The sequence below is a fragment of the Podarcis melisellensis genome, assembly GCF_964234715.1.
Source record: "Podarcis melisellensis genome assembly, chromosome: Z".
Lineage (NCBI taxonomy): Eukaryota > Metazoa > Chordata > Lepidosauria > Squamata > Lacertidae > Podarcis > Podarcis melisellensis.
The window spans coordinates 821,412-845,398 of record NC_138547.1 but is presented as its reverse complement, the minus strand read 5'-3'; the positions used below and the strand labels follow the sequence as shown (position 1 = coordinate 845,398).

General features: G+C 47.1%; 1 protein-coding gene across 2 annotated transcripts in view; it reads right to left on the bottom strand.

Annotated features, from left to right (window-relative positions):
• NR6A1 (nuclear receptor subfamily 6 group A member 1) overlaps positions 1–23,513 on the bottom strand; it is a 61,906-nt gene extending 38,393 nt beyond the window's left edge. The window contains exons 1-4 of one of the 2 annotated variants that reach the window (XM_081896457.1): positions 23,084–23,513; positions 13,516–13,557; positions 13,310–13,366; positions 161–391 (exon numbers count right to left, since the gene is read on the bottom strand). In XM_081896457.1, coding sequence (XP_081752583.1) covers positions 161–391; positions 13,310–13,366; positions 13,516–13,557; positions 23,084–23,486 — 733 coding nt within the window. In that variant the 5' untranslated portion in view covers positions 23,487–23,513. The remainder of the gene's footprint in view (positions 1–160; positions 392–13,309; positions 13,367–13,515; positions 13,558–23,083) is intronic. The other variant, XM_081896458.1, reaches the window with a different exon arrangement.
• Between the last annotated feature and the right edge of the window lie 474 nt (positions 23,514–23,987).

Here is a 23,987-nt window from a genome sequence, read left to right as displayed (position 1 = left end):
ACCCTAAGATGCACAGACATTTCCCCTTACTTTTTAGCAAAAAATAGGGTAAATGAAATTTTATTATTATTATTATTATTATTATTATTATTATTATTATTATTATTATTATTACCACCTCGGCCCCCAGCCCGGCCCCCCGCAATAACGCACAAGGTACCTTTCCGATTCATGCCCATCTGCAGGCACTTGAGCAGGCGGCAGTACTGGCAGCGGTTGCGCTGCTTGCGGGACATGACACAGTTCTTGTCGCGGCTGCACCGGTAGACCCTCTTGTTGCAGATGCTGCGCTTGAAGAAGCCCTTGCAGCCCTCGCAGGAGATGATGCCGTAGTGGAGGCCGGTGGCGCGGTCGCCACAAATCAGGCAGGTGCGCTGCTCTGCCCGGTCGCCTGCAAAGCGGGGGGGGGGGCGAGGAAACAGCAGCGGGTGAGATGCGGGGGCAAGGACGCAGAGAAACGAAGGGGACACGGGGCAGTTTTCATAATAATAATAATAATGATGATTATTATTATTATAAATTTTATTTCTACCCGGCTCTCCCCAACCAAGACCGGGCTCAGGGCAGCTAACAAGCAATAAAAAGCAAGTTGATTGAAATGCAACTTAAAAAACAAGATTCAAACACAACGTTAAAATGCAGCCTCATCACAGGAGCACAGCACAGTGTGAACAGCTCAGGGAGACAGAGCAGGATTAGGACATGCTGCAAATCCACATTCAGCCACTGAGGGGCAGCCGAGCATCATAGAATAGAATCACAGAGTTGGAAGAGACCACAAGAGCGAGTCCCAACCCCCTGCCAAGCAGGAAACACCATCAGAGCACTCCTGACATATAGTTGTCAAGCCTCTGCTTCAAGACCTCCAAAGAAGGAGACTCCACCACACTCCTTGGCAGCAAATTCCACTGTCGAACAGCTCCTACTGTCAGGAAGTTCTTCCTAATGTTTAGGTGGAATCTTCTTTCTTGTAGTTTGGATCCTGCGAGGGCTGCAAGGGCTTCTTCAAGCGCAGCATCTGCAACAAGAGGGTCTACCAGTGCAGCCGCGACAAGAACTACAAGAATCTTCTACAAGAAAGAATCTTCTTTCTTGTAGTTTCTTGTAGTATCAAATCATATTTGAGAACAAATTGATAGTAAGAACATTGCAGCAATAGAGGCTAATCAGACTTCCTTAGGGCCCGGGACCTCTAGGGTGTTGCTATTTATGGACCTTAAGGTCCTCCATGGGGCAGACTGGGGGAGGCGGTCCAGGGGACCTCAGTGCCACCACCTGGGGAAGGGACCCAGGCGCAGGTTCGAAATGGGCAGGGAGATTCGGTTCAGGGCAGGGATAGGCAAATGGTCCAGCAGCGCCTTCGAGAGCAACAATTGTATTTTTCGCTCCGTAAGACACTTTTTCCTCCTAAAAAGGAAGGGGAGTCTTATGGAGCGAATGTGGGGTCCGTCGTTGGCTCCCTTTCTGGCCCCCGGCCCCTTGCCCAGGCCTCCATTGTTGAATGTTTTTCTCCCCCCCCCCCAAGGTTGTAGCTGGAATCGCACAGCACCAAGCTTCCTATCAATCGCTTGCAACATGGCTGGGATATATCTATTTCCTACAGGAGGAGGGGGGGGAAAGATCTAATATGGCGAGCTGCTCGCTTTAGCCTTTGCTATTGCAGCACACAGGTAGGTGCGTCGCAATTCATGTTATTTTTAAATAAAATTCCAACACACACACACCCCCACTAAAGGTCGTAGCTACAGGAAACCAGGCAGAGGGCCTTCTCGGTGGTGGCACCCTCCCATCAGATGTTAAAGAAATAAACAACTATATGACATCTGGAAGACATATGAAGGCAGCCCTGTTCAGGGACGTTTTTCATGCATGACATTTTCATGTGATTTTGGTGTTTATTGGAAGCCGCCCAGAGTGGCTGGGGAAAGCCAGCCAGATGGGCAGGGTACAAGTCATAAATAATAATAATAATTATTGTTGTTGTTGTTGTTGTTGTTGTTATCATCATCATCATCATCACACGACACAAAGTTTCGTATCACTCACTCGCAATACAGCTGGGATATATTTATTTCCTACAGGAGGAGGAGGGGAAAAAATAAGATTTAATATGGCGAGCTGTTGCTTTCGCCTTTGCTATTTCAGCACAGACAGGTGTGTTCCGATTTGTTTATTTCCTCCTAAAAAGGGGAAATGTCTGTGCATCTTATGGAGCGAATGTGGGGTCGATTGCTGCCCTTGCCCAGGTCTCCATTGCTGAATTTTCTGCAGATGGATGCTGTTTTCTTCCGGGCGACACATGACCGGCTGATTAGATTATGTCTGGACAAATGTAAAAAGATTTGAAATATCTATGTATTTTGTTGGTGTTGCTGTATTTTAAATGAAAACTTAATAAAAATGATCTTTTTAAAAAAATATATATGTCCGGAAACAGCAGAAATGACTCCCTTTCCTTTCAAAAAGATACTGCCCAGGAAATGGAACCAATTCCATCTCAATTGATCAATCAAGATCCCAAAATAGCATAGCTTTCTCTATCTGCAAACGAAGCACAAAATCGTAAGAGACAAAAGACTTCATTCTGCATCTTGCCACTGCTGGACACCGGAGAACATTAAACGTGAACCATAATTTTAATTTAAGGAATTAATTTTTATGGAAAAGTTAACAGAAATAGTAGATCAAAGAAAACAACGGGAGAAACTATGTAACTTTTACATAACGTGGTCCTCCTTTATTACATATGCATCAAAGAACATGCATTTAAACAACCTAAGACACATGTGGGAGCATGTGGAATGAGAATGTCCCTATTTTCATAGGAGAAACGTCGGAGGGGAAGGCAGAACGTCTCTATTTTCACAGGAAAAATGTCGGAGGGGAAGGCAGAACGTCCCTATTTTCATAGGAGAAACGTTGGAGGGGATGGCAGGGCACCCCTATTTCCACAGGAGAAACGTTGGAGGGGATGGCAGCGCGCCCCTATTTCCACGGGAGAAACGTCGGAGGGGAAGGCAGAACATCCCTATTTTCATGAGAGAAACGTCGGAGGGGAAGGCAGAACGTCCCTATTTTCACAGGAGAAACGTCGGAAGGGAAGGCAGAACGTCCCTATTTTCATAGGAGAAACGTTGGAGGGGAAGGCAGAACGTCCCTATTTTCACGGGAGAATCGTCGGAGGGGAAGGCAGAACGTCCCTATTTTCATAGGAGAAACGTTGGAGGGGAAGGCAGAACGTCCCTATTTTCACGGGAGAAACGTCGGAGGGGAAGGCAGAACGTCCCTATTTTCACAGGAGAAACGTCGGAAGGGAAGGCAGAACGTCCCTATTTTCATGGGAGAAACGTCGGAGGGGAAGGCAGAACGTCCCTATTTTCACAGGAGAACGTCGGAGGGGAAGGCAGAACGTCCCTATTTTCGTGGCAGAAACGTCGGAGGGGAAGGCAGAACGTCCCTATTTTCATAGGAGAAACGTCGGAGGGGAAGGCAGAACGTCCCTATTTTCATAGGAGAAACGTCGGAGGGGAAGGCAGAACGTCCCTTTTTTCACAAGAGAAACGTCGGAGGGGAAGGCAGAACGTCCCTATTTTCATAGGAGAAACGTCGGAGGGGAAGGCAGAACGTCCCTATTTTCACAGGAGAAACGTCGGAAGGGAAGGCAGAACGTCCCTATTTTCACAGGAGAAACGTCGGAAGGGAAGGCAGAACGTCCCCATTTTCACGGGAGAAACGTCGGAGGGGAAGGCAGAACGTCCCTATTTTCACAGGAGAAACGTCGGAGGGGAAGGCAGAACGTCCCTATTTTCACGGGAGAAACGTTGGAGGGGAAGGCAGAACGTCCCCATTTTCACAGGAGAAACGTCGGAGGGGAAGGCAGAACGTCCCTATTTTCACGGGAGAAACGTCGGAGGGGAAGGCAGAACGTCCCTATTTTCACAGGAGAAACGTCGGAAGGGAAGGCAGAACGTCCCTATTTTCACAGGAGAAACGTCGGAAGGGAAGGCAGAACGTCCCTATTTTCATAGGAGAAACGTTGGAGGGGAAGGCAGAACGTCCCTATTTTCACGGGAGAAACGTCGGAGGGGAAGGCAGAACGTCCCTATTTTCATAGGAGAAACGTTGGAGGGGAAGGCAGAACGTCCCTATTTTCACGGGAGAAACGTCGGAGGGGAAGGCAGAACGTCCCTATTTTCACAGGAGAAACGTCGGAAGGGAAGGCAGAACGTCCCTATTTTCACAGGAGAAACGTCGGAGGGGAAGGCAGAACGTCCCTATTTTCACAGGAGAAACGTCGGAAGGGAAGGCAGAACGTCCCTATTTTCACAGGAGAAACGTCGGAGGGGAAGGCAGAACGTCCCTATTTTCACAGGAGAAACGTCGGAGGGGAAGGCAGAACGTCCCTATTTTCACAGGAGAAACGTCGGAAGGGAAGGCAGAACGTCCCTATTTTCACAGGAGAAACGTCGGAAGGGAAGGCAGAACGTCCCTATTTTCACAGGAGAAACGTCGGAGGGGAAGGCAGAACGTCCCTATTTTCACGGGAGAAACGTTGGAGGGGAAGGCAGAACGTCCCCATTTTCACAGGAGAAACATCGGAGGGGAAGGCAGAACGTCCCTATTTTCACGGGAGAAACGTCGGAAGGGAAGGCAGAACGTCCCTATTTTCATGGGAGAAACGTCGGAGGGGAAGGCAGAACGTCCCTATTTTCACAGGAGAAACGTCGGAAGGGAAGGCAGAACGTCCCTATTTTCACGGGAGAAACGTCGGAGGGGAAGGCAGAACGTCCCTATTTTCACGGGAGAAACGTTGGAGGGGAAGGCAGAACGTCCCTATTTTCACAGGAGAAACGTCGGAAGGGAAGGCAGAACGTCCCTATTTTCATAGGAGAAACGTTGGAGGGGAAGGCAGAACGTCCCTATTTTCACGGGAGAAACGTCGGAGGGGAAGGCAGAACGTCCCTATTTTCATAGGAGAAACGTTGGAGGGGAAGGCAGAACGTCCCTATTTTCACGGGAGAAACGTCGGAGGGGAAGGCAGAACGTCCCTATTTTCACAGGAGAAACGTCGGAAGGGAAGGCAGATCGTCCCTATTTTCATGGGAGAAACGTCGGAAGGGAAGGCAGAACGTCCCTATTTTCACAGGAGAAACGTCGGAAGGGAAGGCAGAACGTCCCTATTTTCACAGGAGAAACGTCGGAAGGGAAGGCAGAACGTCCCTATTTTCACAGGAGAAACGTTGGAAGGGAAGGCAGAACGTCCCTATTTTCACGGGAGAAACGTCGGAGGGGAAGGCAGAACGTCCCTATTTTCATGGGAGAAACATCGGAAGGGAAGGCAGAACGTCCCTATTTTCACAGGAGAAACGTCGGAAGGGAAGGCAGAACGTCCCTATTTTCACGGGAGAAACGTCGGAGGGGAAGGCAGAACGTCCCCATTTTCACAGGAGAAACATCGGAGGGGAAGGCAGAACGTCCCTATTTTCACAGGAGAACCGTCGGAAGGGAAGGCAGAACGTCCCTATTTTCACGGGAGAAACGTTGGAGGGGAAGGCAGAACGTCCCTATTTTCACAGGAGAAACGTCGGAAGGGAAGGCAGAACGTCCCTATTTTCATAGGAGAAACGTTGGAGGGGAAGGCAGAACGTCCCTATTTTCACGGGAGAAACGTCGGAGGGGAAGGCAGAACATCCCTATTTTCATAGGAGAAACGTTGGAGGGGAAGGCAGAACGTCCCTATTTTCACGGGAGAAACGTCGGAGGGGAAGGCAGAACGTCCCTATTTTCACAGGAGAACCGTCGGAAGGGAAGGCAGAACGTCCCTATTTTCATGTGAGAAACGTCGGAGGGGAAGGCAGAACGTCCCTACTTTCATGGGAGAAACGTCGGAGGGGAAGGCAGAACGTCCCTATTTTCACAGGAGAAACGTCGGAAGGGAAGGCAGAACGTCCCTATTTTCATGGGAGAAACGTCGGAGGGGAAGGCAGAACGTCCCTATTTTCATGGGAGAAACGTCGGAGGGGAAGGCAGAACGTCCCTATTTTCACAGGAGAAACGTCGGAGGGGAAGGCAGAACGTCCCCATTTTCACAGGAGAAACGTCGGAAGGGAAGGCAGAACGTCCCTATTTTCACGGGAGAAACGTCGGAAGGGAAGGCAGAACGTCCCTATTTTCATGGGAGAAACGTCGGAGGGGAAGGCAGAACGTCCCTATTTTCACAGGAGAAACGTCGGAGGGGAAGGCAGAACGTCCCTATTTTCGTGGGAGAAACGTCGGAGGGGAAGGCAGAACGTCCCTATTTTCATAGGAGAAACGTCGGAGGGGAAGGCAGAACGTCCCTATTTTCATAGGAGAAACGTCGGAGGGGAAGGCAGAACGTCCCTTTTTTCACAAGAGAAACGTCGGAGGGGAAGGCAGAACGTCCCTATTTTCATAGGAGAAACGTCGGAGGGGAAGGCAGAACGTCCCTATTTTCACAGGAGAAACGTCGGAAGGGAAGGCAGAACGTCCCTATTTTCACAGGAGAAACGTCGGAAGGGAAGGCAGAACGTCCCTATTTTCACGGGAGAAACGTCGGAGGGGAAGGCAGAACGTCCCTATTTTCACAGGAGAAACGTCGGAGGGGAAGGCAGAACGTCCCTATTTTCACGGGAGAAACGTCGGAGGGGAAGGCAGAACGTCCCCATTTTCACAGGAGAAACGTCGGAAGGGAAGGCAGAACGTCCCTATTTTCATGGGAGAAACGTCGGAAGGGAAGGCAGAACGTCCCTATTTTCATGGGAGAAACGTCGGAGGGGAAGGCAGAACGTCCCTATTTTCACAGGAGAAACGTCGGAGGGGAAGGCAGAACGTCCCTATTTTCGTGGGAGAAACGTCGGAGGGGAAGGCAGAACGTCCCTATTTTCATAGGAGAAACGTCGGAGGGGAAGGCAGAACGTCCCTATTTTCATAGGAGAAACGTCGGAGGGGAAGGCAGAACGTCCCTTTTTTCACAAGAGAAACGTCGGAGGGGAAGGCAGAACGTCCCTATTTTCATAGGAGAAACGTCGGAGGGGAAGGCAGAACGTCCCTATTTTCACAGGAGAAACGTCGGAAGGGAAGGCAGAACGTCCCTATTTTCACAGGAGAAACGTCGGAAGGGAAGGCAGAACGTCCCTATTTTCACAGGAGAAACGTCGGAAGGGAAGGCAGAACGTCCCTATTTTCATAGGAGAAACGTTGGAGGGGAAGGCAGAACGTCCCTATTTTCACGGGAGAAACGTCAGAGGGGAAGGCAGAACGTCCCTATTTTCATAGGAGAAACGTCGGAAGGGAAGGCAGAACGTCCCTATTTTCACAGGAGAAACGTCGGAAGGGAAGGCAGAACGTCCCTATTTTCACAGGAGAAACGTCGGAAGGGAAGGCAGAACGTCCCTATTTTCACAGGAGAAACGTTGGAAGGGAAGGCAGAACGTCCCTATTTTCACAGGAGAAACGTCGGAAGGGAAGGCAGAACGTCCCTATTTTCATGGGAGAAACGTCGGAGGGGAAGGCAGAACGTCCCTATTTTCACAGGAGAAACGTCGGAAGGGAAGGCAGAACGTCCCTATTTTCACAGGAGAAACGTCGGAAGGGAAGGCAGAACGTCCCTATTTTCACAGGAGAAACGTTGGAAGGGAAGGCAGAACGTCCCTATTTTCACGGGAGAAACGTCGGAGGGGAAGGCAGAACGTCCCTATTTTCACAGGAGAAACGTCGGAGGGGAAGGCAGAACCTCCCTATTTTCACGGGAGAAACGTTGGAGGGGAAGGCAGAACGTCCCCATTTTCACAGGAGAAATATCGGAGGGGAAGGCAGAACGTCCCTATTTTCATGGGAGAAACATCGGAAGGGAAGGCAGAACGTCCCTATTTTCATAGGAGAAACGTTGGAGGGGAAGGCAGAACGTCCCTATTTTCATAGGAGAAACGTCGGAGGGGAAGGCAGAACGTCCCTTTTTTCACAAGAGAAACGTCGGAAGGGAAGGCAGAACGTCCCTATTTTCACGGGAGAAACGTCGGAGGGGAAGGCAGAACGTCCCTATTTTCATGGGAGAAACGTCGGAGGGGAAGGCAGAACGTCCCTATTTTCACAGGAGAAACGTCGGAGGGGAAGGCAGAACGTCCCTATTTTCACAGGAGAAACGTCGGAGGGGAAGGCAGAACGTCCCTATTTTCACGGGAGAAACGTCGGAGGGGAAGGCAGAACGTCCCTATTTTCATGGGAGAAACGTCGGAGGGGAAGGCAGAACGTCCCTATTTTCACAGGAGAAACGTCGGAGGGGAAGGCAGAACGTCCCTATTTTCATAGGAGAAACGTCGGAAGGGAAGGCAGAACGTCCCTATTTTCACGGGAGAAACGTCGGAGGGGAAGGCAGAACGTCCCTATTTTCATGGGAGAAACGTCGGAGGGGAAGGCAGAACGTCCCTATTTTCACAGGAGAAACGTCGGAAGGGAAGGCAGAACGTCCCTATTTTCACAGGAGAAACGTCGGAAGGGAAGGCAGAACGTCCCTATTTTCACAGGAGAAACGTTGGAAGGGAAGGCAGAACGTCCCTATTTTCACGGGAGAAACGTCGGAGGGGAAGGCAGAACGTCCCTATTTTCACAGGAGAAACGTCGGAGGGGAAGGCAGAACCTCCCTATTTTCACGGGAGAAACGTTGGAGGGGAAGGCAGAACGTCCCCATTTTCACAGGAGAAACATCGGAGGGGAAGGCAGAACGTCCCTATTTTCATGGGAGAAACATCGGAAGGGAAGGCAGAACGTCTCTATTTTCATAGGAGAAACGTCGGAGGGGAAGGCAGAACGTCCCTATTTTCATAGGAGAAACGTCGGAGGGGAAGGCAGAACGTCCCTTTTTTCACAAGAGAAACGTCGGAAGGGAAGGCAGAACGTCCCTATTTTCACGGGAGAAACGTCGGAGGGGAAGGCAGAACGTCCATATTTTCATGGGAGAAACATCGGAAGGGAAGGCAGAACGTCCCTATTTTCACAGGAGAAACGTTGGAAGGGAAGGCAGAACGTCCCTATTTTCACGGGAGAAACGTCGGAGGGGAAGGCAGAACGTCCCCATTTTCACAGGAGAAACATCGGAGGGGAAGGCAGAACGTCCCTATTTTCACAGGAGAACCGTCGGAAGGGAAGGCAGAACGTCCCTATTTTCATGTGAGAAACGTCGGAGGGGAAGGCAGAACGTCCCTATTTTCATGGGAGAAACGTCGGAGGGGAAGGCAGAACGTCCCTATTTTCACAGGAGAAACGTCGGAAGGGAAGGCAGAAGTTCCCTATTTTCATGGGAGAAACGTCGGAGGGGAAGGCAGAACGTCCCTATTTTCACGGGAGAAACGTCGGAGGGGAAGGCAGAACGTCCCTATTTTCACAGGAGAAACGTCGGAGGGGAAGGCAGAACGTCCCCATTTTCACAGGAGAAACGTCGGAAGGGAAGGCAGAACGTCCCTATTTTCATGGGAGAAACGTCGGAAGGGAAGGCAGAACGTCCCTATTTTCACGGGAGAAACGTCGGAGGGGAAGGCAGAACGTCCCTATTTTCACAGGAGAAACGTCGGAGGGGAAGGCAGAACGTCCCTATTTTCGTGGGAGAAGCGTCGGAGGGGAAGGCAGAACGTCCCCATTTTCACAGGAGAAACGTCGGAGGAGATGATGTTCATTTTTTTAGGGGAGCATTGTCCCAGAACAGGGGTCCCCAAACTTTTTTGCAAGAGGGCCAGATTTGATGACAGGAACATGTGTGAGGGCCTTTTTTTTAGGGTTGATGTTGTGGAACGTTTTTTACCATTTTACCCCAAAGTTGTTGACCTTTTCTTGTGGATTTTACCCCATAGTTGAACGTCCATATTCCCACGGGAGAAATGTCAAAGGAGATGGAGGACACCCCTATTTTCATGGGAGAAATGTCAGAAGGGATGGAGCCCGTCCCTATTTTGATGGGGGAAACGTTGGAGGGTTGGTTGAGATCTATTTTCATGGGAGAAATATCGGAGGGGTTGGTAGAATGTCACTATTTTCATGGGAGAATATCTGTATTTTAAGGGGAGAAATGTCGGAGGGGATGGAAACTGTCCCTATTTTCATGGGGAAAATGTTGGAGGCGACGGTCATAGGATCTCCCTATTTACGTGGGAGAAACTTCGGAGAGAATGGTAGAACGTTATAATGAATTAGGACACCTTGGCAGGTTTGGAATCAAGAGAGACTAATTTATTTGTTAATATAACAAACGGATAATTTGGAGATTTTTACATTTTTATCACACGCAAAGAATAATGTGTGCTAATAAATCAGAAAGAGGAACTGAGTAATAGGGTTATGTGGTTATGTGGGGGAGTTGGGAGGGGGAAATGGGGGGGAAATACAATTGTTGGAATGATCTGTTATGTGAAAACAGTTAATAATTTATTTTTACAAAAAAGGAAAAACATCCCTACAGTGGTACCTCAGGTTAAGTACTTAATTGGTTCCGGAAGTCCGTTCTTAACCTGAAGCATTCTTATCCTGAAGCGGACTTTCCCATTGAAAGTAATGGAAAGTGGATTGACTCATTCCAGACGATGAAAAACACCCCCTAAAACAGCAATTTAACACACATTTTACTGTCTAACTAGACCATTGATCCATAAAATGAAGACTTTAAAAGAATTTTTCGATCTCAATTTAAATAAGGAGACTGACTTAAAGATTGTTTGGGATGCCAGCAAAGCTGTCCTTAAGAGGATTTTTTATATAGTGGTACCTCAGGTTAGGTAGGGACGCGGGTGGCGCTGTGGTCTAAACCACAGAGCCTAGGACTTGCCAATCAGAAGGTTGGTGGTTCAAATCCCCGCGACAGGGTGAGATCCCGTTGCTCGGTCCCTGCTCCTGCCAACCTAGCAGTTCAAAATCATGTCAAAGTGCAAGTAGATAAATAGGTACCGCTGTGGCGGGAAGGTAAACGGCGTTTCCGTGCGCTGCTCTGGTTCACCAGAAGTGGCTTAGTCCTGCTGGCCACATGTCCCAGAAGCTGTACGCCGGCTCCCTCGGCCAATAAAGCGAGATGAGCGTCGCAACCCCAGAGTCGGCCACGACTGGACCTGACAGTCAGGGGCCCATTTACCCTACCTCAGGTTAAGTACTTAATTCGTTCTAGAGGTCCGTTCTTAACCTGAACTGTTCTTAATCTGAAGCACCACTTTAGCTAATGGGGCCTCCCGCTGCTGCCGCGCCGCCGCTGCCTGATTTCTGTTCTCATCCTGAAGCAAAGTTCTTAACCCGAGGTAATATTTCTGGGTTAGCGGAGTCTGAAGCGTATGTAACCTGAAGCGTATGTAACCCGAGGTACTACTGTACTTTTAAGGGGGAAATGTTGCACAGGACGGCAGCAACCCCCTATTTTCATGCAATAAATTTCGGGGGGAATGAAAAGACACCAGTATTTTCGTTGGAGAAACAGCGGAGGTGATAGAGCGTCCATGTTTTCACGGAACAAATGCCAGGGTGGGATGATATGGAGTAATAATAATAATAATAATTTATTTATACCCCACCCACCGCCATGTTTTTGCGGAAGAAATGTCAACGTGTACGCTAAAACGCCCGTTTTTTTAGAAGAGAAATGTCAGAGGGAATAATAATACTACTAATTATTATTTGTAACCAGCCAGATTTATTATTTCCCCAGCCACTCTGGGCAGCTTCCAACAATGATTAAAAATACATTAAAATGTCACATGGAAGACACCTCTGTTTTCATGGGAGAAATGTTGGAGGGATTCGAGGACATCACTATTGTCAACATTAAATAGACAGCTGGAACTCTGCTACCTTAGTACAAAAACAACCCACCAACCCTTTGAATGCATTATAAACATGCGACAATAGATGGCACCATAGAGCAGAAAACTTTTCCAGGTGAGTTTACATTGCTGTGGTTTTTTTCCTTAAAACAATTTAATGAAATTTTTTCTATGCGATTTTACATAGCGGTGGGTTTTCTTTTCTTTTCTTAAAACAAATTAATGGTTTGTTTTTTCTGTGCAATTTTACATAGCCCTTTCCCCCTTTTGTTAAAACGAATGAATTTATGGCTTGTTAATGGCAGGGTCCGCCCCCCGCCCCGGTGTGTGTAGATTATTTGAATTGGCATACCGCTGTCAACCTGCAGGTCTCTGGGTGGTTCGCGGAATAAGAATCTCGAAAGATGAAACCGCAAAACGCATAATCGAAACACTGTGACGGCAGCAACCCAATAACCCCGTGCCACCCCATATATACACATATACAGTATATATACACACACACACCGTATTTTTTGCTCCATAGGATACACTTTTTTCCTCTTAAAAACTAAGGGGAAATGTCTGTGCGTCTTATGGAGTGAATGTGTGGTCCTGGAGCTGGCTGGGGAAACCCCGGGCTTCCCCCTAAACCCCAACAAGCTCAGGCTGCGCGCAGCTATGGCAGAAGCCAAGATAGCCAGCGGGATGGATGCCGCTCGCTGTCTTGGCTTATTTACTCTTTGGGGCTGGGGGGGGGACCCGGGCTTCCCCCGGCAGCCTCAGAAGCTCTGGGAGAAGCTTGATTACCCCCTGGTCTGGTGGTCTGGTGCGTCCTATAGAGTGAAAAATACGGGGGGGTGTATATATACAGACACACACACATATACACACACTACATACACATGTACATACATATATATATATATATATATATATATATATATATATATATGTATATATACACACACACACGTATATACATATATATATATATATATATATATATATATATATATATATATATATATGTACACACACGACCACACACACACAAACACATAGACACACACACACACATATATATATATATATATTTATATATATATACACACACACACACACACACACATATATATACAGTGGTACCTCAGGTTAAGTACTTAATTCGTTCCGGAGGTCTGTACTTAACCTGAAACTGTTCTTAACCTGAAGCACCACTTTAGCTAATGGGGCCTCCTGCTGCTGCCGCGCCGCCAGAGCACGATTTCTGTTCTCATCCTGAAGCAAAGTTCTTAACCCGAGGTACTATTTCTGGGTCAGCGGAGTCTGTAACCCTAAGCGTCTGTAACCTGAAGCGTATGTAACCCAAGGTACCACTGTATACACACACACATATATAATATATATATGTATATATATATATATATACACACACACACACACACACGTGTATATGTATGTTTGTGTGTGGAAATCCCTGGTTCTCCTGGGCAAGAGAGAGAAAGGAATATACTCACTGCTGGCGTTCAAGGGGAGCACAGAGGAAGGGGAGTTCATCGGTTCAACATCCGTAGCTAGGAAGAGAAGGGAGGCAGGGTTTGAAATGCTGTTCCAATAATAATAACAACAATATATTTATACACAATATTAAAACACAGTAATGCATCAAACATTAAAAGCTTCCCTAAACATTTTCCCTAAAATAAGACGTATCCACACTTACTGGGAGGTGGGTCGTGTTCATTAGGTGGCTCCCGGTAGAAACCTGGGGGGCAGGAAAGAGATGCGTCATGGGTTGGTGCTATAAGCAATGATAATAATAATAATTTATACTCCGTCCATCTGGGCGGCTTCCAACAAAAGATTAAAATACAATAGTCCGTCAGACATTCAAAGCTTCCCTAAACAGGGCTGGCTTCAAATGTCTTCTAAAAGCCTGGTAGTTGTTTTTCTCTTGGACATCTAGTGGGAGGGAGTTCCACAGGGCAGAAGCCACCACCGAGAAGACCCTACTGAGAAGACCGCCGCTTAAATTTATTACTATTATTATTATTATTAGCCCCGCCCCCATTGTCCAAGTTGCATCCCCAATTATTCTTGCCCGCTTCCGACGTTTGCCGACTTCCTGTAAAAAAACCCTTACCTCTTTTTCGGGGGGGGGGGTTAAAAGCCCCAATGATGTCGATTAATTAAAATTCCTTACCACCCTTACCGAAAATCACAGGCGGGTTGGCAATATAAAACATCCCACATCCCATGCCCTTTTAAAATGTGAGGGATTTGGGGGGGGGGTTGCTGTTTATATTTTGTGTATTTTGTGGTTTTATTTTTTTGGTTTTGTTCTGTGAAGTGCCCTGAGAACTCCTGCTAGATGGCAGTACAGTGGTACCTCGGGTTAAGTACTTAATTCGTTCCAGAGGTCCGTACTTAACCTGAAACTGTTCTTAACCCAAAGCACCACTTTAGCTAATGAGGCCTCCTGCTGCTGTGCCACGTCAAGCATGATTTCTGTTCTCTTCCCGAAGCAAAGTTCTTAACATGAAGCACTATTTCTTGGTTAGCGGAGGCTGTATGTAACCTGAAGCGTATGCAACCTGAAGCGAATGTGACCTGAGGTACCACTGTATTTAAATTCAAGAACAGGAATAATAATTTAAGTAATGAAGGTAAAATAACAACAGCAAAACAACCACCACAATAAAAGAAAAGGCTTCTTCTTGTGTTAGAGGAAGAGGAAGACAAGGAGGAGGAAGAAGAAGAAGAAGAAGAGGAGGAGGAGGAGGAGGAGAAAAGGCTTGGCGTTGCCACAACAACAGAAAAGTCTGTGTTGTGTCTCAAGGTCTGCAAACGTCAATTTGCAAAGGGACAGAATAATTTCATGACTAATTTGGAATGCAGGTGAAACTCGAAAAATTAGAATTCCACGGAAAAGTTCCTTTCAGTAATTCAACTTGAAATGGTTTGCAATGGGGGGGGGGTTTTTTTTGCAACAATTCCGATTGCAAACGTGTCTCCGTTGCTTTGCTCCTTGCATGGAGGAGGGGGGACCAGTTTTGCAGCCGCCCGCTTCCTGAGGGAATAATAAGAGGGCTGCAAACCCAAAAATCCGGTTTGGGTGCAATTGCGACTCAAGGAGGACCTTCGAATGGAAGTGGGGGGGAGAAGTGGTATAGAAGGAAGAGAAAGGAGTTATTGTTGTTGTTATTGTTACTATTATTATTAAATGTCATCTTCTCGTGTTGCCACAACAGTAAAAGAAAAGGTTTGTTCTCATGTTGCTGCAAGATGAAGAAGAGGAGGAGGAGGAGGAGGAGGAGGAGGAGGAGGAAGAAGAAGAAGAAGAAGAAGAAGAAGAAGAAGAAGAAGAAAGAAGAAGAAGAAGAAGAAGAGGAGGAGGAGGAGGAGGGAGAAGGTGGCTCAGTGTTGCCACAACAACAGAAAAGTCATCTCGTGCTGCCACAACAACAACAGTAAAAGGTTGGTTCTCGTGTTGCTGCAAAGAAGAAGAGGAGGAGGAGGAGGAGGAAGAAGAGAAAGAGGAAGAAGAAAAGGGAAAAAAGGAGGAGGAGGAGGAGGAGGAGGAGGAGGAGGAAGAAGAAGAAGAAGAAGAGGAGGAGGAGGAGGAGGGGGGGAGGAGGAGGAGGAGAAGAAGAAGAGGAGGAGGAGGAGGAGGGGGGAGGAGGAGGAGAAGAAGAAGAGGAGGAGGAAGGAGGAGGGGGGGAGGAGGAGGGGAGGAGGAGAGGAAGAAGAGGAGGAGGAGGAGGAGGAGGAGGAGGAGGGGAGGAGGAGGAGGAGGAGGAGGAGGAGGGGAGGAGAGAAGAAGAAGAAGAAGAAGAGGAGGAGGAGGAGGAGGGGGGGAGGAGGAGGAGAAGAAGAAGAGGAGGAGGAGGAGGAGGAGGAGGAGGAGGGAGGAGGAGGAGGAGGAGGAGGAGGAGGAGGAGAAGGAGAAGGAGAAGAAGAAGAAGAAGAAGAAGAAGAAGAAGAAGAAGAAGAAGAAGAAAGCAGCAGCAGCAGCAGCGGAGGAGGAGGGGGGAGAAGAAGAAGAAGAAGAAGAAGAAGAAGAGGAGGAGGAGGAGGAGGAGGAGGAGGAGGAGGAGGAGAAGAAGAAGAAGAAGAAGAGGAGGAGGAGGAGGAGGAGGAGGAGGGGGGGAGAAGAAGAAGAAGAAGAAGAAGAAAAGAAGAAGAGAGAAGAAGAAGAAGAAGAAGAGGAGGAGGAGGGGGGAGAAGAAGAAGAAGAAGAAGAAGAAGAAGAAGAAGAAGAAGAAGAGGAGGAGGAGGAGGAGGAGGGGGGAAGAAGAAGAAGAAGAGAAGAAGAAGAAGAAGAAGAAGAAGAAGAAGAGGAGGAGGGAGGAGGAGAAGAAGAAGAAGAAGAATAGGGCAGCCTAGAAATAATAATAATAATAAAATAATAATAATAATAATAATAATAATAATAATATTAATAATGAGAAGGAGAAGAAGAAGAGGAGGAGGAGGAGGAGGAGGGAGGAGGAGGAGGAGGAGGAGGAGAAGAAGAAGGAGAAGGAGAAGAAGAAGAAGAAGAAGAAGAAGAAGAAGAAGAAGAAGAAGAGGAGGAGGAGGAGGAGGAGGGAGAAGAAGAAGAAGAAGAACAACAACAACAAGAAGAAGAAGAAGAAGAAGAAGAAGAGGAGGAGGAGGGAGAAGAAGAACAAGAAGAAGAAGAAGAAGAAGAAGAAGAAGAAGAAGAAGAAGAAGAAGAAGGGAAAGGGCTCAGCGTTGCACACAACAGAAAAAGAAAAGATTTGTTCTCGTGTGGCTGCAAGACGAAGAAGAAAAAGATGAAGAGGAGGAAGGGGAAGAAGTGGAGGAGGAGGAGGAGGAGGAAGAAGGGCAAGAGGAAGAAGAGGAGGAGGAGGAGGAAGAAGAAGAAGAAGAGGAGGAAGAAGAGGAGGAAGGGGAAGAAGAAGAGGAGGAAAAAGAAAAGGCTCAGTGTTGCCACAACAATAAAAAAGTCTTGTTCTCCTGTTGCCGCAGCAGCAGCTTCGTTCTCCTGCCTCCCCCCCCCCCCCGCCTGGACCACTAGCGGAGGAGACCAAAGGAGGGACCCCAGATGACCACAGGGTCCGGGTTCAAGTGAGTGGAGACAGTCCAGTTGCAACGGAAATCACCCCTCCCCGCAAAATGGGTGAAATTCAGCCGGAAACAAGCCACCCCGGCCTCCCCCGGCCCTACTCGCGAGTTGCGTTGGGGGTGGGGGACCACTCAAGGTCTGCAAACGTCGATTTGCAAAGGGATAGAATAATTTCATGTATAACTTGGAATACTTAATGTGATTGGATTGGATTGTGAAAATGAAAAACTGAACAAAAATGATTTTTTTAAAAAAAGAATTTCTACAATACTTGTTTTTTATTTGAATTTCCATTGAAACGAGGCCGTATTTGAATGTTTTGATGTTGTATTTTAATCTTGTTTTTAAGTTGCATTTTAATTCATTGGTTTTTCTATCGGGCGTTAGCTGCCCTGAGCCCGCTCTTGGCTGGGGAGGGCAGGGTACACATAAAAAATATTATTATTATTATTGAATGTCAATTTGCAAAGGGATAGAATCATTTCAGGTCTAAGTTGGAATACTTCATGTGATTATATTGGACTGTTAAAATGGAAAACTTAACAAAAATGTTTTTTTTTTAAAAAAAAAAGATTTCGATGGCGGCTGCATCTCCATCGCTGTTTCTCTCTCTCTCTCTTTTTTTGCAAACGACAGAAAGCATGTAAATTTGGAGCCTGGGTTTGCAATGGGGTTTGGGTTTTTTTTGCAACAATTCCGATTGCTTGTGTCTCAAGGTCTGCAAACGTCAATTTGCAAAGGGACAGAAAAATTTCATGACTAATTTGGAATACAGGTGAAACTTGAAAAATTTGAATACCACTGAAAAGTTCCTTTCTTTCGGTAATTCAACCTGAAATGGTTTGCAATGGGGGGGGGGTTACTGCAAACGTGTCTCCGTTGCTTTGCTCCTTGCACGGAGGGGAGGGACCAGTTTTGCGGCCGCCCGCTTCCTGAGGGAATAATAAGAGGGCTGCAAACCCAAAAATCCGGTTTGGGTGCAATTGCGACTCAAGAAGGACCTTCGAATGACCTTTGGAAGTGGGGGGGGGGAGCGGGATAGAAGGAAGAGAAAGGAGTTGTTGTTGTTGTTATTGTCATTATTAAATGTCGATGAGCAAAGGGATAGAATCTCCAGCGCCATTCTCCTTTTCTTTTCTTTTTTGCAAAAAATTGGAGGATCAGCCTGGTTTGCAATGGGGCTTTTTTTGCAACACTTCTGATTGCTTTGCTCCTTGCATGGAGGGGGGGACCAGTTTTGCAGCCGCCCGCTTCCTAAGGGATAAGAACGAGGGTTGCAAACCCAAAAAATCTGGTTTGGGTGCAATTGCAACATTTGGCCAAGGCACAGCCTGATCCCCTCCTTTAATACCTCACCGAACTCTAGCCCAATCTTTGCCATTAATTTGATTTTGAACTGATTTTAGAATGAATTGATTTTAGAACGCTTCGTTATTTTATTTTTTTAGGGGTTTTTTCCAAGTATTTCAATTAATTTTCAAAATTGAAACAAACAAACATACATCCTATTTGTAATTAAACCAATCTTGATAACATTGTTAACTTCCTCAAATCCCCCTGGTTGAATTTCATTATATATCATTTTAACAGTTTTATATATCATTTTAACAGTTTTCCAAAATCAATCTTCTCAAATTATCTTGATCACTTAACATCTTTCATTCTTTCTAATCTGGCTTTAAGCATCTTACTTCCTATTCTTACATATTTAAATCCTAAGCCTATCTCATGTTGTTCTATTGTTGTTAGCCGCTCTGAGCCTCTGGCTTTGGCTGGGGAGGGTGGGCTATAAGTAAAAAATTAATATTATTATTAAGAAGGACCTTCGGATGACCTTCGGATGGAGGGGGGAAGCCGGATAGTAGCAAGAAAAAGGAGAATAAAGGGGTTGCAATTGGGGGGGGTATTATTTGTTTTGGGTTTTCCCACCGCAATATAAAAGGCCGGCTTTGCATTTGCATGGGGCTCTTTCGATTGATCCTGGGGGTTGTAAAATATTCAAGGCGGGCACTGAAACTTGGGGGGGGGGGATTATTGATCGGGGGGGGGGGAGAAGGAAGCGGCCAAGGAGGAAGGAAGGATCCTTCAAAGGGAGGAAAATGAACCATTTATAGTGGAATTGGCCCCCTGTCCAAACACGCCCTGCATGATTTATGGGAGGGGGGGAGGAAAATAAAAGAGAATGGTCGGGGGGGGCATCCTGGGAAGGGTGAAAGGGGAGATGCCAGCCGGGGGTTTTTGGGGGGGGGGAAGAGTGAAGGAAGAGAAAATAGGAAGAGATGGGTCGATTTCGAGTGAATTTATACACACACACACACATCTACATACATATATATATGCAGGTTTTGGTGTCCTCGGGTGTCTTCCCGTGTAAAAGTTGGGGTGTCTAGGCGACGTTTCGACGAGGTCTCACTCGTCATCTTCAGGCTGGTGCTTTCGGCTTCTTGTTACTGGAACAGAGCAGGATCTCAGTGTTTGAGTTCCTATAAATACTGTTGAGGGGGTGTGGTGTATAGCCTCCAATGTTCTGGGCAGAGAGGAAGAACTGAGATCCTGCTCTGTTCCAGTAACAAGAAGCCGAAAGCACCAGCCTGAAGATGACGAGTGAGACCTCGTCGAAACGTCGCCTAGACACCCCAACTTTTACACGGGAAGACACCCGAGGACACCAAAACCTGCATTCCTGTACCCGTGAAAATCTACGAAAGCAAACATATATATATATATATATATATATATATATATATATATATATATATATATACACACACACACACACACACACACACACACACATATATATATATATACACACACACACCACATATATATATATATATACACACACACACACACATATATATATATATACACACACACACACAAATATATATATATATATATATTCGGGGGGGGGAGTGAAGGCTGAGAAAATGGGGGAGAAGGGGATAGATTTCAAGTGGATTTATACACACACACACACACACACATATATATTTGGGGTCGGGAAGAGTGAAGGAAAATAGGGGGAGATGCGGTAGATTTCGAGTGAATTGATACGCACACAGAGAGACATATGTGTGTGTGTGTGTGTATACACACACAGTGGTACCTCTAGATACGAACGGGATCCGTTGCGGAGCCCTGTTCGCATCTAGAGGTAAACGTAACCAGCGACGGCCCTGTCTGCACACGCACGTGTCGCTTTTTGCCGCTTCTGCGCATGAATGTGACGTTATTTTGAGCGTCTGCGCATACGCAAGCAGCGAAACCCGGTCGTAATGCGCTCCGTTACTTCCGGGTTGCCGAGGAGCGCAACTCAAACGCGCTCAACTCGAAGCATATTTAACCCGAGGTATGACTGTATATATACACACACACATGTATTGGTGGGAAGAGTGAAGGAAGAGAAAATAGGGGGAGATGCGGTAGATTTCAAGTGAATTTACACACACACACACACACGAAAGAAGGGGGCATAAGGAAGACCCTCCAAGTGCCCCCCTTTTCTGGATCTGGTCCTATAAAAGGAGAGACCATCCCAATTTTTATCAGAGAGCAGTCAGAGGGTCTGTGGCAGTAAACTTATTTTATGGAAATTATTATTATTATTATTATGGAACAGGGCGTCCCAATTTTCATCCGAGAAAGGCTGGAGGGTCTGTGGCAGAAAACTTATTTTATAAAACTTATTATTATAATTATTATTGTTATTATTATTGAACAGGACATCTCGATATTCATAAGAGAAAGGATGGAGGATATGCAAATGTAGGCTTATTTTATAAAATGACAATTATACATGGAGCTGCTTGATGCGGGAGCCAGATCTATTATATTCTCATTCTCTGTATAATTAATTATAAATTATAATTATTTCTCATTAGGAACACTGACACCTTCCTGCAGTGTCAACATTTCCATGCACCGTAAACCACCTTGAGATTTTTAATTAAAAAAAGACAAAGCAGTCTAGAAACAAACGGGAATAAAATAATAAAATTAGGGTGTTGTAATTATGTATCATTAATGATAAAGGGGGGAGCCATATCTATGCAGTACGATATTCTAGAGCATACAGTTTACATATTGATTAAATTGAAATATAAAAATATCTATTATTATAGATTATATAATACAAAACTATCTATCTATTATTGTTTTCTTGTTTAGTCATGTCCGACTCTTCGTGACCCCATGGACCAGAGCACGCCAGGCACTTCTGTCTTCCACTGCCTCCCGCATCTATTATTGTAGATTATATAATAATAAGATAGATAGTTTTAAATTATATTGTGATACTTCAATTATTTGAGATTTTTATATAGCGGTATAGAAAGGAAGTGGATCACGACAAAATAATAACATATTAATTTTATGATGTTGTAACTATAATGTCCCCCTTTCTTCACCCACCGACCAATTTTTTGGGGGGGGGGCAAATCTATTAAGATATTGTAATTCTATACATTTCCAAATTCTACTTCTCGATCATATTATATTATAATTATATTGTTCAGGGAAGTTTTTAAGGTGTGACATTTTAGTGTATGTTTGGTCTTTGTTGGAAGCTACCCAGAGTGGCTGGGAAAACCCAGCCAGATGGGTGGGGTACAAATAATAAAGTATTATTATTATTATAGTGGTACCTCGGGTTAAGTACTTAATTCGTTCTGGAGGTCTGTTCTTAACCTGAACTGTTCTTAACCTAAAGCAACACTTTAGCTAATGGGGCCTCCTGCTGCCGCCGCGCCGCTGGAACACGATTTCTGTTCTCATCCTGAAGCAAAGTTCTTAACCTGAAGCACTATTTCTGGGTTAGCAGAGTCTGTAACCTGAAGTGTATGTAACCTGAAGCGTATGTAACCTGAGGTACCACTGTATTATTATTATTATTATTATTATTATTATTATTATTATTATTATAGCATGATTTCTTGTTATAAATAAAGGTCCACCCGCCAATCTTTTTTTCGCGGGGCGGGAGCCAGCCAAATCCCTTACAATATTCTAATACAGTGGTACTTCGGGTTAAGTACTTAATTCGTTCTGGAGGTCCGTTCTTAACCTGAAACTGTTCTTAACCTGAAGCACCACTTTAGCTAATGGGGCCTCCCGCTGCTGCCGCGCCGCTGCTGTGCAATCTCTGTTCTCATCTTGAAGCAAAGTTCTTAACCTGAGGCACTATTTCTGGGTTAGCGGAGTCTGTAACCTGAAGCGTCTGTAACCCGAGGTACCACTGTATTGTAATATTCAAATAATACAATATTCTTCCCATATCCCAACATCATCCCATCGCATGTCACTTGGCTTGCGGTCTGCAGAAATAAAACAATTCACAATGTTATGTTATAACAACCAAATATTATTGCAATGTTACAATAACAAGATAATGTTATGATACTGTAACCACTGACAATTAGAAACAAAGGGGAACGCTTTTTTTCCTTTTTCTTTTTCTTGAAATGAAAGCTTCCCCCCATTTTTTTATTTCCCCTTTTTTCATATCCCCCCTTTATTATTTCCCCCCTTGTTTTTCCCTTCCCCTTTTTATCTCCCCCTCCTTCATTTTTCATTTCCCCCTTTTATTTCCTTTATCCCCCTTGCTTTTCCCTTTTTTCTTCCCCCCCCTTTTTACCCCCTCCCCCCGTTATTCCCTTTCTTCTTTCCCCCCTTCCCCTTTTTTTCTTTACTTTTTCCCTTTCCCCCACTTGTTATTCCCTTTTCCCCCTTTCCCCCATTATTTCCCTTCCCCCCTTTTTCTCTTTTCCCCTTTTCTGCTTCTTTTCCACTTTTTCCCTTTTTGTCCCCCCCCCCATTTCCCTTTTCTTCTTTCCCCCCTTTGTTGATCCCTTTTTCCTTTCCCCTTTTCGTTTTTTTTCCCCTTCCCCCTTTTCTTTCCCCCTCCCCTTGCTTTCCCCTCCCCCCTTGTTTTTCCCTTTCCTTCCTTTTCCCCCTCCCCCATTTTCTTCTTCACCCTCGATTTTCCCTTTCCCCATTTCCCCCCATTATTCCCTTTTCCTTCTCCCCCCCTTTGCCCCTTTATTTCTCCCTCTCCCCTTTTCCGTTGTTTCCCTCTTCCCCCTTCTTTCCCCCTCCCCCCTTGCTTCCCCCCATTCCCCCCCTTATTCCCTTGTACTTCTTTCCCCCACTTTGTTTGTCCCTCCCCCCTTGCTTTTCCTTCTCCCCTCAGGCTTACCGTTCTGAGGCGGTGGCGGAGGGGGCGGCGGAGGGGCCGGAGGGGGCGGCCTGGGGGTCCCCGGCGTCCTCCGTCCTGGTCCGGAGGCGGCTCCGGGCGGCGGGGGCGGCTCGTCGTCCATGTCTCTCAGGCGGGCGTGGGAGGCGGAGGCGGAAGCTGCAGCCGCGGCGCCCCGGCGCGCCCGGCGCCCATCGCCGCCGCTCCCCGAGCGACCTGACAGGACCGAGCGACTCGACCTGACTGACGGACCGCGAGCGCCCACGCCCCGTCCCAGCGCGCCGCTCCGCACTGCGCACGCGCCGTCCCGCCCCCTCGGTGGCGGCGGCGTCGCGGATTGGCCGGAGGAGGAGGGGCCCGCCCGGGCGCACGCGCGGCTCCGCCTCCGCGCCCCGACCGACACCATTGTCCGGCCAGAGACGCGGCGGTACGCACGCGCGGGGGATCGGCGCACGCGCAAAAGCGCCTCCACGCTGAACCTGCTCGAGGCAACTCTTCGGCGAGCTGACTGCGCACGCGCAGAATCACCTCCCCGCCGAACCTGCTCGATGGACTGACGGCGCACGCGCAGAATCAACTCTTCGCCGAGCTAACTGCGCACGCGTAGAATAAACTCGCCTGTCCTACTACAGGTTCTAGCTGCGCATGCGTAAAATTAACTTAGCCTGGCTGACTGCGCACGCGCAAAACCACCTCCTCGCCTGCCCTCCGAGAAGTACTGGCTGCGCATGCGCAAAATTAACTCTTCGCCGGGCTGACTGCGCACGCGCAGAAACAAAGCGAGCCGGCCCTACGGCGCACGCGCACCCCTTAACTGACAGGCCGGCGGAGCGGGCCGTTCTGCGCACGCGCGGACCCTTCCACGTACTTCTGGGCCGCTTCGGGATGAAACAACTGTCGAAACGGG